This window comes from Filicampus tigris, chromosome 5 (assembly GCF_054856515.1).
Source record: "Filicampus tigris isolate MCC_2025a chromosome 5, RoL_Ftig_1.0, whole genome shotgun sequence".
Lineage (NCBI taxonomy): Eukaryota > Metazoa > Chordata > Actinopteri > Syngnathiformes > Syngnathidae > Filicampus > Filicampus tigris.
This window is the reverse complement of record NC_141221.1, coordinates 11,753,967-11,771,273: the sequence shown is the minus strand read 5'-3', so window position 1 is coordinate 11,771,273 and position 17,307 is coordinate 11,753,967. Positions and strand designations below refer to the sequence as shown.

Here is a 17,307-nt window from a genome sequence, read left to right as displayed (position 1 = left end):
TCTGAGACAGAAACCTACGTTCTAGAAAAAAAACAAAAAACACAATGGCATAATTCAACCTAGTAAAGATAAAAACACATTTATTATGGATTTTCTTCATCGACATACATCAGATACAATTCATTCCCGTGAGACAAAATTTGATTTGTTTTCGTGAGCCCCCCCCACCTGAGCCCCTGCAGTTTTCCCGCGGTCACATGATGTCACAGGTTGAACACATGACGGTGATGTCGCAGGCAGGCACAAACATTGCAGGCAGACACAAAAATGACATCTTAGAAAATGAGGCAGGCATACAGATACTTTACAGAGTCAATAGCAGACCATCAACAAGCATACAGTATAAAATACAACCATCATTTAATAAGGACTAAGCTATGTACACATAGAGTTAAAAAATAAATAGTCTCAATTCAAGTGGGTGCAAATATGTTGTTTTTTTCTTTACAGTTGGATGATACATTCATTTATAGCAGGGGTGTCCAATCACTAGTTTCCCCCACACAATTTGATATTCTTTACCTTTATTCATTAGGGTGTATATGAATAGATTTTTTTTTTTTTTTTAGATAATTTTAGTTACGTGTGATTTGTGGAACACGAGGAAATGAGACATGAAGAATCAATGTGAATTTTGGAATATGCCGTAAGGCCGCTAAAGATGGCGGGATTCAACTGGCCCCCAGGTCTGAATTTGGACACCCCTGATTTATAGCTTTGAAATGCAAATGACATGAAACACTTTGGTTTGTTTGCAAATATCCAAAACAGTGTTGTTGTAAACAAAATACAGAAATGAGTGGACACACCGTTTCGGAATACATTAGTGCACACACAGGAAGTGAAAATAGATTAAATAAAGTGTTGCAGAAGACCCGCCCCACCACCACCACCTTCCCCACCCCACGTACGAGACAACCTGGCTCACAATTCATCCAAACGGTTTCATGGAGTCATGGAAACTGTTCTGCCCTAGTTTAGAATCAGTATGCTCATCTGGAAGGATTTTGGAACCGGATTAAACCTGTTTGAGAACTGCTGCGTATTAAAAATCAAAATGAGTCAACTAGTTATTGTAGCAACGCTAGTCTGTTTGCTAACTACTGTTTATGTGCCCTTGAGCGGGGGCGGGGGCAGATGCATTCATGCAACCATGTCAATTAGTCTTTTGGACCACCCCTGGTCTTGACTGATATCTGATCAAAGACGTGTGTCCCAATACTTTCTTCCACTTGGCTGATTTTCATTTCAGTGAGTCACAAACTCAAGCGGAAAGCCGAAAATAATCCAACCACCAGCCTGTGGTGAGACCCCCCCCCCCCCACACACCCCCACCAGACAGAAATTAAGCACAGAGGTGAGGAGAAAACTGGACTTTGAGCAAGGAATGGGAAGAGGACGGCCATGGACAAAAAAAAGGCACAGAAGAGATGCCAGCAGGGATCTCTCCTTGCTGCTATATTTTCACTGAGGCACACCAGGGGACATCCCTCAAGACAGGACTCGAACCCCGCCAGCGCTCGCGCGTACCACAGTGAGGGAAAACGCAGGAGGATGTATGATGGGGGACTGCAACAGCGACACGTCAGTATACACAGCTGCGGGGGGACATCAAATGGAAACGCGACAACAAGCGTGTGAAGAAGCCACCGTGGCTTTCATACCATAAACGCACAAAAGCCTCGCTGGCACACGACTCTCAGATCAGCGTTTGAGATGGGGCGGATGGAGAGGGCGGCCTGGGGCGCAGCATCGCACACGGGGTGTGTGTGTGTGTGTGTTTTTGTGTGAATGAACCTTTGTGTTTCTGTGTGTGTTTGAGCATGTGGTTGTGTGAGTGCGTATCGACTGACAACCACTGATTCCTAATCACTCATCTTTCCAATACATTTTGGACAACTGCATGCTTTCAATTTTGTGGGAGGAGTTTGGGGAATATCCTTTTTCTACTGCCCAGTGCGCAACGCAAGATCCATAACGGCATGCTTGGATGAATTCGCTGTGGAAGAACTTGAGCTCAATCCTTGTGGGATGAGCTACATCAAAGATTGTGAGCCAGGACCCTCGGTAATATGTCCAAAAAAAGACAACAACAAAAAAATCCCAGAAACGTGTGAAATTGCTGTGTTTTGAATTCAAACTGCATTTAAAAGTGTTTAAAAACACATTGGTGGGTGTGTGTGTAGGAAAAAAAAAAGCTCTGTATAATTCAGTCCAAATGGCTGCTGTTGAATGTGGCATCGCGAGTGCGAGAGGAAGACAAGTTATCTTGGTGGCATTTCAACAATGCAATGAGCCTAACAAGAGACATTTGTGAGGCGCAGTGATGCACTTTTGGTGCAGGAAATGAGTAACAGGATGTCGTTTAGTGTGATACAAGGAGGACCCAGAAATGACGGGGATAAGAACAATCAAATTTCTCTTTTGTTTCAAAAATCTAAACTTCAGACCCCTGGGATGGACGCCGAGAGTAACACCAGACAGAAAGGAAGAAGTTCTCGCCGGGCCGCGTTGGGTTCCGCCCGGCTACCTCTTGCTCCTCGGCGTCCGGCAATGGAGCAGCACACAGGAAGTGGACAAGGGGAGTCTTTTACCCGGGGTTGTTTTTCTTCCTTTTATTTGGACTGGGATTGGGATCTAGTTTCAGCTCTCTGTACTGCACCTGTTAAAACACACACTCGTAAGTACACAAGGCACACGCACACGCCACCCGGTCAGGTGGAGCGAGCCAAGGATGCTTGACTAGCACAAAGCCTCCAGAGGCTCTCTGACTCCAGCTGTGTGGAACAGTGGCCTCAAGGAAGGGATTACACACTGATTACAACACACACACACACACACACTCAGCCCTCGGAATATCCATAAACACATGCTTCCACAGATGTGAAACAGTGGCCTAAGGGAAGCGATCACACAATCAAACGGAGGACAGGGCAAGGGCTCATGGGAAAGCCTGCAAGAGACAACAGACTCATCATGAAGAGGAGGGAGAGAGCACAAAAACACACTGGAAGCCTTTGAATGGCTGTCTGGATTTTGTTTTCACCTTCGCTACTAACCACACGCCGAATAACTTTGTGGAGCTTCTTCGCAATACTGCACTCATGTGCAATCAATCGATCATGTGAAAAGGATTCAAATGGCCTGTATGCAGCCTATGTTGGTGGACAGTGAACCAAATTGGACTTGCTCGACACCGGTCGAAATCTCAAGTACTTTGCCAAGCCGAGTTCAAATGCCAAATTAGTCGTATGTGGTTGATGTATCAATTCCCAGAGCAAAATACCCTGCTCAAGTTCCCCCCGCAGGGCCTCGCAAATGCTAGCTGGAGTGTGGTGCTGGTGGGCAGAACCTCAAGCGTAAGTCAACCCAAACATATATTTTTTTTAGAATGGGTTCTATGCAGGCCCACTATAGTTGAAACACAGCATTCTGATTAATATTGTGTTTGTGGAATATGAGTTAAGCAACAAAATCCATTTGTTTTTAGCCATCTCTGCGGGCGGCCATTTTGTCACTTCTGTCAACTGAAAATGACATCACGCACCCTCAGGGCTCAGATAACGACCACTCATAGCTGAGCTTCATCTGAGCCCCGAGGATCTGTGATGTCATTTTCAGTCGACAGAAGTGGCAAAATGGCTGCCCCCTGAGATGGCTAAAATGGGTGGATTTTGCTGCTTAACTCATATTTCATATTAATCATATTGTCTTGTTTCAACTCGTGGGCACATATTCTTAAAAAAATGTGTTGGGTTGACTTCCGCTTTAAGCTGTTGTAAGCGAAAAGTTTTGAGAAGATGCCTGTAAAGCTGGGTCCACTTTGATGGATTTGTTCAACGGTTTAATTTTACAGGATCAAAGAAAGTTATCAGAACAGTCTTTGAATGTAAATATACTTTCTATTTGATGATTTTACCATAATTCCAAGATTTTACTCAAGTAAATAACATGTGTTACCAGCTTCATAGAAAACAGAAGTAGAAGTAGAAAAATGTGATTAACCATGATTAATTACGGAAAGAAAAATTTTAATCTCTTCACAGCACAGTATAATAAATAAATCCAGTTTTTTTGTAACCAACAAACTTTTCATCTCACAATACACATGAACAATCATTATAAAATGTAGGACTAAAAAGCAGGATTACATTCATAATTCTCAACAAAAACTCGGCTGCACTGAAATAATGCACCACTTCCGGTTTTGTTCTTTCAAATTTACACCGTCTCAAACTAAATAAGTGTGCCACCATCTAGTGGTCAAACGTGGAATTACAGTGAACCCAATACACAGGAGAGTTTGACCAAAACAGATTTAACTGGACAAAAAAAAAATCGCCAAAATAGCTGGGCTAACTATACACAATTGCTTGGCATGTATTAACCTAGACTCACTGATTGGTTTTAGCGCGTTTAACAAATTAAAGGTCAATAATTGCCACGTGGTCCATGTAGCCGTCATTTTTTTCGGTACGCTGTTCTCAGATATAAAAGGTTTGGACACCCCTGTCTTAAATGATGGACATTTAGACACTAGCTCACACTTCCACGCACAAGCTCATGGATGCATACATGACAATCCCGCCGGATCGCTGATCAGAGCTAGCCACAGAACGAACAAGCACATCACCACAGCCAGTCTGTGGGATTCCTGCGAGGCGGATGTACTGTCGGCTACTCCGCCTGTCTGACTGACTGACGTCCTCTCTGATTCTCCGCACCGACAACAAGTTGGCGTCAGGATGTTCACTGTGTTCTATCTCGTGGTGGACAAGCGAGCGTCGTGGCTGGTGAGTGATGGCTGAACAGGCTTTCATCTCCTTCTGCAGGTTGAGGGAAGCACTATCACTATCCACTGCACGGGGACGAGAATACATGTGCGTGTGTACGCCCGAGTATCAAGACGGTCACAAAATCAATGTTAGGTATCACATGTATCGTACACAATGACGCTCACAAGTACCTGTTACATTCAGGCAGGCTTTGGTTCAGATCTCTGTGCCCCTCAGTGTCAATGAAAGGCACGCTTGACGTAGATGACGAAAAAGAGTAAATGGAAGGAAATAATCCAGGTGGGGAAAACAAGAGAGGCGTGATGGACAGAAAAATGGTAGGAGGAAGGGAACACAACTGAGTGAGCAACAAAGAAAAATGGACGGGGGAGAAAAACAATGAGAGGAAAGAATAGAAGAGTGGGTGAGACGGACAGAGATATGTGGACACCCGGCTGATGACAGATACTGTTCTCATGTGGGTGTGGATCCTTTTATAGCGCTGCCAACTGAAGCAGACAACGGGGCAAAAACCCCAGGGACCTGAGTGCAGTATATATGACCCTGTGTGTGTGTGTGTGTTTGCGCGTGGGGGTGTGCACTCTGTGTGTGTGTGTGTGCGTGTGTGTGTGGCAGTTCTGTTGTTGGCCTATAAGAATCCTGGCAGACTGCCAGTGCAGAAGACAGCCATCAGTGACATATAGGTGCATTGATGGGTGAACAAATGAGTGAATCAATACCCAAGGGATAAGTCTAGAGAAGCTAAATGTTCTCATCAGAGTTCAGGAGAAAACTGTGAGTTAAGTTTCGATATGTTTGAGCCAAACAAGTTCCACCAACATAATCGGCCGGGCCAATTATCGGCGCTGATATTCGGCATTTTGACGAATATCGGCATCGGCTTTTTTTTGATGGCGGAGAATACATTAATTTAAACCTGTGTTAACTTTTGATTGAAATCAAAACAAAGATAAGTGATTTTTTAACACTTCTGTCCTTTTACTTTTACTCAAACTATAGGGAGTTATTGTTTAAGTTTTCGTTCAACTTTATAAGACATGCCGATGATCCTGGGAGCTCGCTGAACGTTTTTAGAATTTTACAACAAAGATGTACATTGTCAAAAATTTACAACAATAATAATAATTTTTACAAATAAACATTATGTAAATCTGAAAAAATGTTCAATAAACATATGCTTCAATACTTTTAAACAAGGTGAAGAGTTTTAATGTTTTTTACATACCAATACTTTCCTTTTTACTGAAAATGATTATCGGCTGCAAAAATATCGATTATCGGCCTCCTTGACTACTAATAATCGGTATCGGTACTGGCCCTGGAAAAAAACATCGGTCAATCCCTAATATATACTGCATGACCTACATTCATGTATCCCCAAAAACATGAAACCAAATAAAAAAATACAAATGCTACGTTCAAGACTGCAAGGAAGTAAGGACAATTTTTTACGACATTGGAGTCAAACATAAACAAAAAAACTACTATTTGTTTGGTTTATAAATACAACAATTGAACCTAACATGTATGGGTAACATCAATCATTTTTACCCTATGTGTTACTGAGATACGTATATGGTGACCTGGAGCAGATTTACCATTAGGCAAATACAAGGCAACTACCTGCTCTCCCGAGATTTCCAGGGGCCCACAAATGTCTCACAAAAAATACTTCATAATGTTTTTTGCTGTAAAGCAATTATTAATTCACATACTTTATGATCAGTTCGAGCGCCATATACATACATACATATCTATATTGTAATATTGTATACATGGCTTTTTGCTGTGTTGATATGGGACGACAAGGCATTTTTACATGTCTTTCTTTATATGCCAAAAATGTCTTTCCGCTTTTCTGAATTGCAGTATAATGACAAAAATCCTAATCAAACCACTCATCGCAAAAAAAAAAAACAGATTCTCCAAAAGTATACAACTCATTTCCACATATTATTTGTTAACACGCTTCAGGAAAGCTACAAAACTAGGACAGCTATAGTACAGAATCGCAGGCTGTTAGCGGTCCCATTATACGGCCAAACGCCTACAACAGCAGAAAAAAAGGGAAAGTGGCAATTTAAATCCGCACGCTGACATTCCTGTCCAAACACAAAAACTTTGCGTGCACATACAAACAAAGAAAAGTTTCCTTGTCGGTTAAAAGAAGCGAAGGGGATTGACAAAAAAAACAAAAAGGTGAGTGGGGGGGGGGGAAAAACAATATCTCAATCAAACAATCTTTTCCTCTCTGTGAAGAGCTGCCAGCCGGGAAAGAAAAGAACGGCGCTCGTGCGTCACAGGTTCAATTCCACCTCACAGGTGACAGGCCTGCCTGATGCTATACCCTTGGCTCCCTGCTCGCCTCACCTATAATAACATACACGGCAAAATAATGCCGACAACAAGCGCTAGTTAAAGTACAAAACAGACGAAAAGGCAGCGGAGGCGAGGAGAAAGTGGGGCGTTTGCAAAACAAAAGCAAATCGCAATTGGGTGAAAGTCAAATGCGGCGAGCACATAAGCAATTTGGTAGCGTGAGAGGGAAGCTTGAAGGGAACACCGACAACAAGAGAGGCAGTGGGTAAAGACCCAGCAGTGCTCAAAGGCTGCTCCACCCTCGCTCCTCTCCGCTCCTCTCCCAAATGTTGACACTACAAGTGCAAAACAGGCTTTGAAGTGCGCTCGGCTGAAGGGGCGCCGTGTACTGCGCCGCGCTTAACAGTGTTACCCACAGAGCGTCCCGCAACCCGCCGCTCTCGCCTCACCCACCGTCTCCCAGATTGAACCTTTGACAGTGTTTTGATTATGCCAGTGTGGGCAGACGGGGCGAAAGTGAGGTGGGTGGCGGTGACGGAAAGAAAATGCAGCAGCAAAACCTAAAATGCAAGTACATCAATGAAGTGCTGCCGGGAACCACGTCTAATTGAATTGATTTCCCCTCATTATTGCGATTGCGATTTAATATGCGATTTTTTTTTTTTTTTTTCAAGGTCCTCTACCCATGTATTTTCTAACAAACTCGAGCAACAAATTGACGTGTTTTACATACACGTCTTGGTCTTAGGTGTTTCGGCCATATTTTCAGAGCAAGCGCAACACCGAAGGATGTACAGTCTATCTAAGGTGACACCAAAGAGAGCATACAGGTTTTAAATGGCTCAGAGCAGACACAACTGTGAATAGTTCAAACATGTGAAGATCGTAGGATTCAGCACTTTGCCTTTCTACAGAGAAACGACATGTCAAGGTGACACAAGCTGGGGAGGGAACCAGAAAAAAAAAAGTTGTGAGTCTTCATTTTTTTTTCACTGTGGCAGACACAGAATGGAGACTAATTGGCCCCAAGTTTTAAGTTGTCAAATAAGGACAAAGCAAAGGTGAACGAGACCCCTAGTGGATGTGGCCAATGGCATCTGGCAACACATCATCCTTTAACTATCCTGCCTTTGACCCGTTTATACATGCAGAGGGTTTAATCCCGTCCATAAATGTTGGCTAAAAATATTAACCTAACTCCCTGCTGTTCATTAGGCGCTAAATTGGAACCCGCGCTTATTTTTGTACTGGGGCCTGGTGGAGCGCCTTTACACCAATCATAAATGGCCACTTGGCATGCTAATTGCATTGGCCCCACTTAGACACTCCCCAGCTCACATGGCTAATGGTGTCGTAAAACATAATACTGCACTGACACCTCCCAAACGTCAGGTAGAGAAGACGTAGCCCCATAAAGGTGCTCGGTTTGGTCACGTTCGAGAGGACATGAACTCCCTGATCATGTCCGTAAAGATGGCATACGCTCGTACCGTATCTAAATCAATAGACCTTTCTCTGATAAAAGCAGCGGCTCTAAAATGTGTGCGTAGCGACATAAGCCAGTCTTTTAAAATTCTACCCACAGAGAAACTTTAGGTAAAGGTGGTAAAAGTGTCAGCCCGTCTGTTGCAGCCCCAACGCACCACTGGAGATCTCGACTTATACGAGTGTTTGACGGAGTTATTAGGTGGCTTGTGTCTGTCATTTGTCAAGCCTGCCCTCCACCAGCAAAGGCTGACCCACTAGTTGAAACAAGGACATTTAAATAAATAAACATAAACATAAACATTAAACATACATTGTGGAATATGAGTTAAGCAGCAAAATTCCATCCGTTTTTAGCCATCTCAGGGGGCGGACATTTTGTCACTTCTGCCTGAAAACTTTAAGTCACCGTAATCGAGCAACTATAGACACGTGGTTGAAAACAACCGCAGTGGATCTCTCCCATTATGTAAATAAATGGCTTGTAATAAAAAGCTTGCAGCTGGTGTCATATATTGAGAACGATAAAAAGTGACATTTAAGCATGTTTCGATATCAACATGTTTTCCAGAGAGATGCAATAACAAAACCTGATTTTACTTGATTTGAAGGCACATTGCACTGCTTCAATACATATTCCAAATAAAGAAACTCTAACGCTGTGACAGTAGCAGTGAAATGATCACAGCTGACACAACTATTACCGCATGTGCACCACGCCAGACCAGAATGCCCCCAACCCCCAAAGCCCCCGTCCAGCAGGCCCTCATTAGGGTCCTTGTAAAGGCCTTGTACCTGCTGGGCTTGTGCCCCTTTACATCCCTCTCCCTTTAGGCTCCAGGTGTGTCAGGTGGTTGCACTTCACCGGAGGGGACAGCTTGGGCTAATTTAATGTGACGGCTACCTGCCTCGTGCAAATAACTGCAACAGCCCCACTCCCCTACCCCCTCCCAAAAAAAAAAAAAAAGTACACGCAGCGCTGTAAAGTTGCACAAGGGTCGAATTGGGGAAAGCACAGGGGGTCTTGCGGAGGTGTGCAGAAGAGCGAGGAATATGACCTTGTAAAGATGAAAGACAGCAAGCGATCAAAGAGCAAGTTTGGCCGCGCTGATGTGCCAGGGGATTGGTCGTATCAGGCCCGAGGTCACAAAATGTGTGTGTTTGTGCATGCGTGTGTTGAACGGGGCACAGCGGGGCTTCGCGGATACGACGCATTCCGTTGGTGCCGGATAACACGACCGCTTTCACAAGCCGCTGCTTAATTGCACTTTAAGCTGCATTTTCTTATGGGCGGCGCATTGTCCCGAAAACACATTTGTAGTTTTTAGTGATGAGGAAATGTGATCTCTAAGTTTATGTGGAGGCAAAACCACACGGAGCTGTTGGTTTTAGAGGCCAAGTGATTAAAAAAAAAAAAAAAAAGCAACTCGCTTGGGTGCTTTGTGAGGGTATATACGGAACTAATCATCCTTGTTTTGCTGGACACTAAACTTACTTAACCTTGTTATCTGATTACATGTCCTCAAAGCAAAACAAAAGCACCACAAAATAGAATTTAAAAAAAATATTATCATCACCATCATCATATTGCCATTATCATCACTATCATAGAGATATGTTTTTGTTATCCTTTCGGCTTTTCCCCTAGATATACTGTTACGAATAATAATTATTATTATTATTATTATTATTATTATTATTATTATTTATTTATTTATTTTTTACTGTTGTTTGTTATACTGTATTAATTTCTCGTCTTCAGGTTATTGAATGTCTTATTAATATATATAAATATAATAACAAGAAATTTCTCCAATTACATTATATATATATATATATATATATATATATATATATATGTTCTTCCTTGCATAACGTGTTTATTTAGGGGATTTTTCTATCCTCATATTAATTAGATCTAACTACATTGCCTTTGTTTTTTCATTTTTTTTTTTTTCTTTTGTCTTGTTTTGTTTTAGGTCTGTATTTGTTTTGTTTGCTTAATAAAAAGATGTAAATAGGTAAAGATAAAGAGAGAAGGTTTACCCACCACTTGGACATCAGAGGGCACTCTGGACAAAAAGTCCAAGATCTCGTTGTTATCGATGGTGTAAGGGTCTCGCAGCTTCTTGGTGAATTTATTCACTCCTGTATCGACATATGGAAAGAGATGAGAGTGAACCGTTTGAAAATACACGCAAGCACATTTTAAACACCACACAAAATTAGGTATCAATGTGCTACTTATTTCACTGGGAATCAATACAAGGGATGTAGCAAGATTTTGTTTTGATTGAAAATGTGATTGCTTCGCTAATGTAAAAAAACAAAAATGTTTGTGATGTGATTTTAATAAGAAAATAACACTCTATAGTATGTTCCATTATAAAAACATGCAGTAAAGACTTAAATAGAAATTAAACATTTTTTTGTTTGTTTCAATTCGATGGACATTGTACTGCTCTTGTACTGATTTTTATTTTGGTACTGATGTCATTCTTACATGCAAACCTATTATTTAAATAAGTGCCAATGTTTAGCTCATCCAAGTGTCCCTTTAACTAACAACTTGATGTGTGCCATGTGACAGGCGGTACACACTGAGCACCAGAGTAAACAAATGATGTTCAACACCTCAAATGTTCAATTCATTGAGCTAAATATATTAGTTTTCAAGATAATTGCTTTTAAATGTTGCTGCCATTTCTAGGAGAACTTGTATTTGTCATTCTTTCTTCACATAGGCTGAAGAATATGTTTGCGAGTATTGTTATATTATCTGTCTACATGTGTTGCTCCACTGTTTGTGTTCTAATTAAGTGTTTTGACACTGAGACACCGATGCTATTCATTAGCCAAAGCAGTTTCCCCATCAAGCGTTAGCATTAGGCTAACACACTTTATGGCAAAGTTATGCAGTTGTTTGAAATATACATGCAGTTCTTTGTTTTATGTTTAGTTTGACATTAAACTTCAGCCGGGAGTGGCATCAAAACAGCTTGACGCTTCTTTTTTGAAGAACGGTAGCCGAACGTCTGCTTGTTGTGAAGTGACTTGAGTTCACTGCCACGATACGGCGCAAAAGCACAAAACAATGGCCAAGCGACGGCTCGTGTTCCGTAAAAAGTCTGGTCGGTCAAGGTCAGTCAAGTCACCACTGTAATAGTAAATGCACATTCATTGCACCAAAACGCGACTTGTGAATATAGCTTACCCCAGACGAGCACAATGTATCTTAGCGGGATGAAGTAAACAATGACGGTGGCCATTCCAAGAGCGACGATGGCCAGCCAGCTTAGGAAAGGCACAGTCCAATTAAAAGTGCTGCAAAGAGAGGGAAAGGGTCGTGAGAAAATATTGACAGGGGGCGCCTTCGGGCTGTTTAAGCAGTATATGCTTCAGGAGGATGGAGGATCATCCGTTTTGTCATGCTGGCAGCGTTTCCGGCGAGTAAGTTCTAATCAGGCTGGCAAGGCAAAGTGGGGCAACCTGGCACTGCAGAAAAACACTGGGACGTGTGGAGCGGAGCACAAAGCGCAGCGGGCCGGGCGCCGAGGAGCAGGCTTACGACTCACTTCTTTATCCTCTCGCCATAGGAGGCCACTTCATCCAGCGCATTCTGCACACTGATACACACGTCCTGAATGGCATAAAGCTTGTTCATGAAGCCCTTTCTCTCAGAGTCCTGCAAAGGCACAGATAGGGTTGTGGGCAAGGGAGGAATACGCAGGCAGGGTGCAACAGGAAGAGATGTAAGGGAGCAGGGAGCAAAGAGAAATGCAAAGGAGCGAGGCTGGGCAAAGGCATCTTTAGAGGAAACAATACATGTTAAATAGCGTCAAAGGCTCGCACCGGGGAGCCAAATCGCCGGATATCCTGTACCAATTGACTGTGTTCATTCCAGGCGGTAATAGAGATATAAAGTCGGCAGAACAAATCAAAACGCTTTCCTCCGTACAAAAGCTCAAACAGACAATTTGAATATGTTAATAGAACGGTAGAATTCAACAGAAAGCCAAATGGAAACATCAGTCTTTGAGGTCCTCTTTTTTTTTTCTCTAGCTCTCGCTCTCTCGCTGCTGCCAAGATCAGGCTGAGGCCGATTGTGCAACTGCCTGGCACGCTGTGATGATGTCACCGGCCGTGACATCATTATCGGCATCTGACACTACCAACAGGGGCGGGGGCGGGCTTGTTCGTTTTTGACAGCCAAAGAACTTCAGAATTTTACTGAAAGAGTTGAGTAAGTCATGCAACTGTTAAAAAGTCACCTGACAAATAGAAATGAGAGCAATCTGGACAATGAGGTCAATGAGGGCGCTCGACACGTTTGGTGCACATGCGTCTGAATCTAACAAGGGGAATAACAAGAGGTTGGCTACAACCATTCAAAACATGAGGTATGATCCTGGAAGGGGTCTAACTTAACTTGAAAAGAAAAAAGTGAAAAAACAGGAAGTACATTTCATTGGCCACCTTACATGACTGGTAGGATGAAAACAGTGAAACTATAAAATTTTTTCTTATAGTAAAAAATGCTAGGCTTGTGTTGAGCAGTGAAATTCTTCAAAAAACAATGATAAACATTCTATATACATTTTTTTTTTTTTTTTTTATTGAAAAAAAAAATCTGCCAATATGTGAATCCTCAGCTGCCAACCCGCGAGTATGAGGCAGTCAAAAGTATTGTTATTGTGACAAGTGAGGGTACTCTTGATTGTACATTCAGTGGCTCTTCACAAGAATCGATATTTAATGTGGGGAGGGGTGGATACTATTTAATTTCCGAATGCTGTAACAAGACAGTAGATGTAAAAGAATCCCTGAACCTAAGAGGCCTTTGCCACAACTCTCCCATTTAGACCAAAAACAAGCGCCTGCCCTCTAATCTTCTTCTGCTCTCCATCTCTGATCTGATAATGTTAAAAATGAACCATGGGGCAGTTTAGGAGACCACAATGCTTCCACAGCAAAACCACCCAAGACAAATAGATGTAATTGGTCACAAAGCAAAGGGGCTATTTTTCTTTGCAAATACTTTACAAGTCTCCCTTTATTTCTTCCTCCTCTGCTGAATCAGTTCCTCTGATTCCATCTGCTTTCCATTGCTCGCTCAAACAAATCTCAGAGCATCCACTCTGTTGCGGTTGCCCCGGCTGGGCCCATCCAAAGCAGGTCGGGCAGGATTAGGACGTTTTTACCTTGGAGGGACACGGGGGAGAGGTGTGAGAGAGTGCGCGGGGTGGATCGGATAAGTCAGAGGTCACCGAAGTCTAAACCACTGCCACATGGCCCTCGGACTGCCGTCTGACTCCTATTTCCTGTCTTCAAACAAGACTCGGTGAGGCGGGAGGCTGTAATAACACAGAGAGTCATGGAGATCCTTGTTTTCCCAGCTTCCCCACTCACTGCGCACATATGGAGACAGGCAACCTGTTCCTATAATGGAACCCAATACACACACGCACTCGCACAGCCCACAGCTATTAGATAAGCTTGATTTGCACACCTGGTCTTGCTGAGTAACTCTATAAACATGATTACGTATACCCCAACACAAAGACAATAATAGTCCCTTCCTTTACTCAATAAATTTGTGTGTGGACTGCAATGTCCCTTCTCACCGGATATCACCGGAATTGATGCATGACGGTTTGACGTCATAAAGCCCAAGCGCTTGTATATTGACACGTAGCTGAGATAAGTCTCCAAAGAGGCCCACTCGAAAACAAAAGGCCCGTCAGTCCATCTGTCTTATCCCGTTACTGTGAGGACAACTGCCTGTTTTATTTTTCCGGAGGCAAACGCTAATAAAATCAACTCTGCTTGGCTAAAGGTGCAGCCCGCCTCGACGGATGTGACAAATGCCAGCACCTGAGACGAGAGTGCACAGCTTGAATCATTCCGACAGATAGTGTAATAAGCCCGCCTAACGAGTGAGCCATCGTGCATTTTAATGGACTGCAAGTGCAGGTTCATGTGCGATGTGCTGTGGCGATATGTTATAGTAACTACCAGTTCAGTCGGGGAGCTACAGATTTGTGACCGCAGTCAAATAAAAGAACATCAATCTTAGTGATTTTGTCTGTTATAAGTAAGATGTGCAAAAGTATGATATGTATTATTTACTGTAAGTTTCTGACTCGTATAGGCAGTATATAACAATACAGCAGAGTACTATTGTACATACGATTCAGAATAATAGTAAACAAACCGGTCAGGGGTCAAAATAAGTTCAATGGCAAACAGATATGCACTACAAGACGTTTCAAGACTAAATTTAGGCTATGAGAGTAAAATATATAAAATACAACTAATATAGAAAGATACAAAATGGCTTAACATTTACGTTCCTTGCAAGCACGTCAACCCCAAAATTATCTTTACAAGAATATGTTCTATGCTGGCCCACTAGGAGAAACACTGCATTTTGAGTAATATTGCGTTTGTGGAATATGAGTTAAGCTACAAAATCCAACCATTTGTAGCCATCTCAGGGGGCGACCATTTTGTCACTTCTGTCGACTGAAATTGACATCACAGATGCTCAGCATTGAGATAACGACCAATCATGGCTCAGCTTCAGAAAACAGGCGAGTCGTTATTTGAGCTCTGAGCAACTGTGATGTAATTTTCAGTCAACAGAAATAACAAAATGGCCGCCCCCAGCGGTGGCTAAAAACGGGTGGATTAACTCTTATTCCACAAACCCAATATACTGTATAACAGAGTATCTTAGCATAGAAGATATTCTTGAAAAAAATGTGGTTGGGTTGATTTCCTCTTTAAGCAGTAAAATCCAGCGATTTTTAGAAATCTCGGGGGCCGGATTTTGCTGCTTAACTCATATGCCACAAACGCAATATTAATCGCAATGCTGTTTTTAGACCAGTGAAAGCGCATAGAACATATTACTGCAAATTATTTTTAGGTGGTTGACTTCCCTTTTAAAGATTTGGACATGCAGTTTATTAATTTGGTTCTAGATTGCTGTGCAGTACTGTAGAACTGGACTCAGGTGTCTGTCGTATTTTGACAACTTTATTACACATCTTACATCTGACACCTTAGTAAGGCACATGAAGTTCTTGGATTAATATAATATAATGTTGTGGACATTGTGTGCTTATCAAAGGTTGGCGGAAAGCGAATTAGTAAACTCCACTAAGACAAACTGACATGATATCCTTTGGGCATCACAAACTCCTTGACATCACTTAACTCTCATCGGGCAAGCAAGAGAAATATCAAGTGATCTTTTGGTGCGATATTTGTGTCCAAGGCTTGCATCATACCTTTGAAAGTTGAGACATGAATTCCAAGCCATTACGTGAACACCGAGCCGCTCCGTTTGGAAGTGCGCGGAGCAGGTTCACCGCAGGAGTGCTCTCATCAAGGAGGACAGGGGAGGCAGCGCTTGTTAAAGTGATGCGGATGCATAAAGGCACACGGCGCACAGAAACAGCGAAGTCAGGCTAACCACGTTGCACTCGGCGGTAACTTGTGGTAAACTCACTCAAACACTTGATGAAATATTTACCAGAGGGGATACGTGCATGTGCCTCTTTTGTATCATCACAAGAAGGCGTTTGCAAAGACATTTTGTCCTTCTCTGACCTAAAGCCTAGAGCCAAACAAGAGCGGACACTGAGGACAAAGTCAATTACGATGGACTCAAATATCTGTCCTATATCTACGGCTGGAAGTGCAGAGCCATTTTGAGAGTTGCTTTAACCTAAAATCCCATTGTTCTCTCTTTGCCTTACACCATAAATATGACAAAGGTAAGAGTTGTAATGTAATGACAAAAATCCCATTGACACTGCATGATTAGTCTGAACCAAACGTGACTGCTGTGCTAAAACTGCACCTGTTTCTCATTGTTGCTCTTTCTACTCGTACTGTAAAAATTGAAATGTCAAATGAGACGTGACAGAATGCTAATACGTGGCTCCCACAGGGCAACTCAAGGCATCCTTGTTGATTTTGTCGAGAGAGAAGACGTGATTTCTACCGCGGCAAAAATAAGACTTTTATTTTGCGTGTTTGCTTGGTGAGTGACGCTGAGAAATGCAAATCTAGTCCATGAATAATACCGGTGATTTTGCATTGATCAACAGTATGGGTTAACACCTTTTCCACCATGATGTTTTCAGTATTTCTCTGGAGTATTCACTTGGACAAATGTGTGACCAAAAAAAAAAAATATATATATATATATATATATATATATATATATTTTTTTTTTTTTTTAAATAAAGATATTTAGAAATGTTTGTTTTTTTTAGCATTGAGCCAAACTTTACATCTGTGATGATATAAAGGTAATTTACATAGTTTGCCTTTTTCAACACAAGCTACATAAACAAGACATATGAATACACGTGCTCTGAATACTGATTCTTCTAAATGGCCAAGTAAATTAAACAATATCACACCTCCGTCAGGAAATGACAAGCCAAGACAAAAGCCCTTTGCCGGCCTCAGCTCTACCACCATGCAAGCTGGCACGTGGCCAGGCTTGCATGAATGGGACAGATGTTCCGTTTTTTCCCAGGCTCGGCTTTTGTTGAAAATAATTTCCCTTATACAACTACAAAACCATGGGTGAATGTGGTAGAAGACATTTCCATTTCCCTTCTTCTCTTTACTCACGTTTTTAGATTTACAGTGTGAAATGCTTCCTGACTGTCATCAAGCACATCAT

The 17,307-nt window shown here is 42.2% G+C and overlaps 1 protein-coding gene across 5 annotated transcripts in view; it reads right to left on the bottom strand.

Annotated features, from left to right (window-relative positions):
• Window positions 1–63: 63 nt before the first annotated feature.
• The window catches only part of mctp1a (multiple C2 domains, transmembrane 1a), a 100,528-nt gene continuing 83,284 nt past the window's right edge, over window positions 64–17,307 (bottom strand). For all 5 annotated transcript variants that reach the window (XM_086030733.1, XM_086030735.1, XM_086030734.1 and 2 more), the window contains 4 exons: window positions 12,176–12,285; window positions 11,815–11,924; window positions 10,651–10,748; window positions 64–2,662 (listed from right to left, as the gene is read on the bottom strand). In XM_086030733.1, the coding sequence (XP_085886859.1) occupies window positions 2,591–2,662; window positions 10,651–10,748; window positions 11,815–11,924; window positions 12,176–12,285 (390 nt within the window). In that variant the 3' untranslated portion in view covers window positions 64–2,590. The remainder of the gene's footprint in view (window positions 2,663–10,650; window positions 10,749–11,814; window positions 11,925–12,175; window positions 12,286–17,307) is intronic.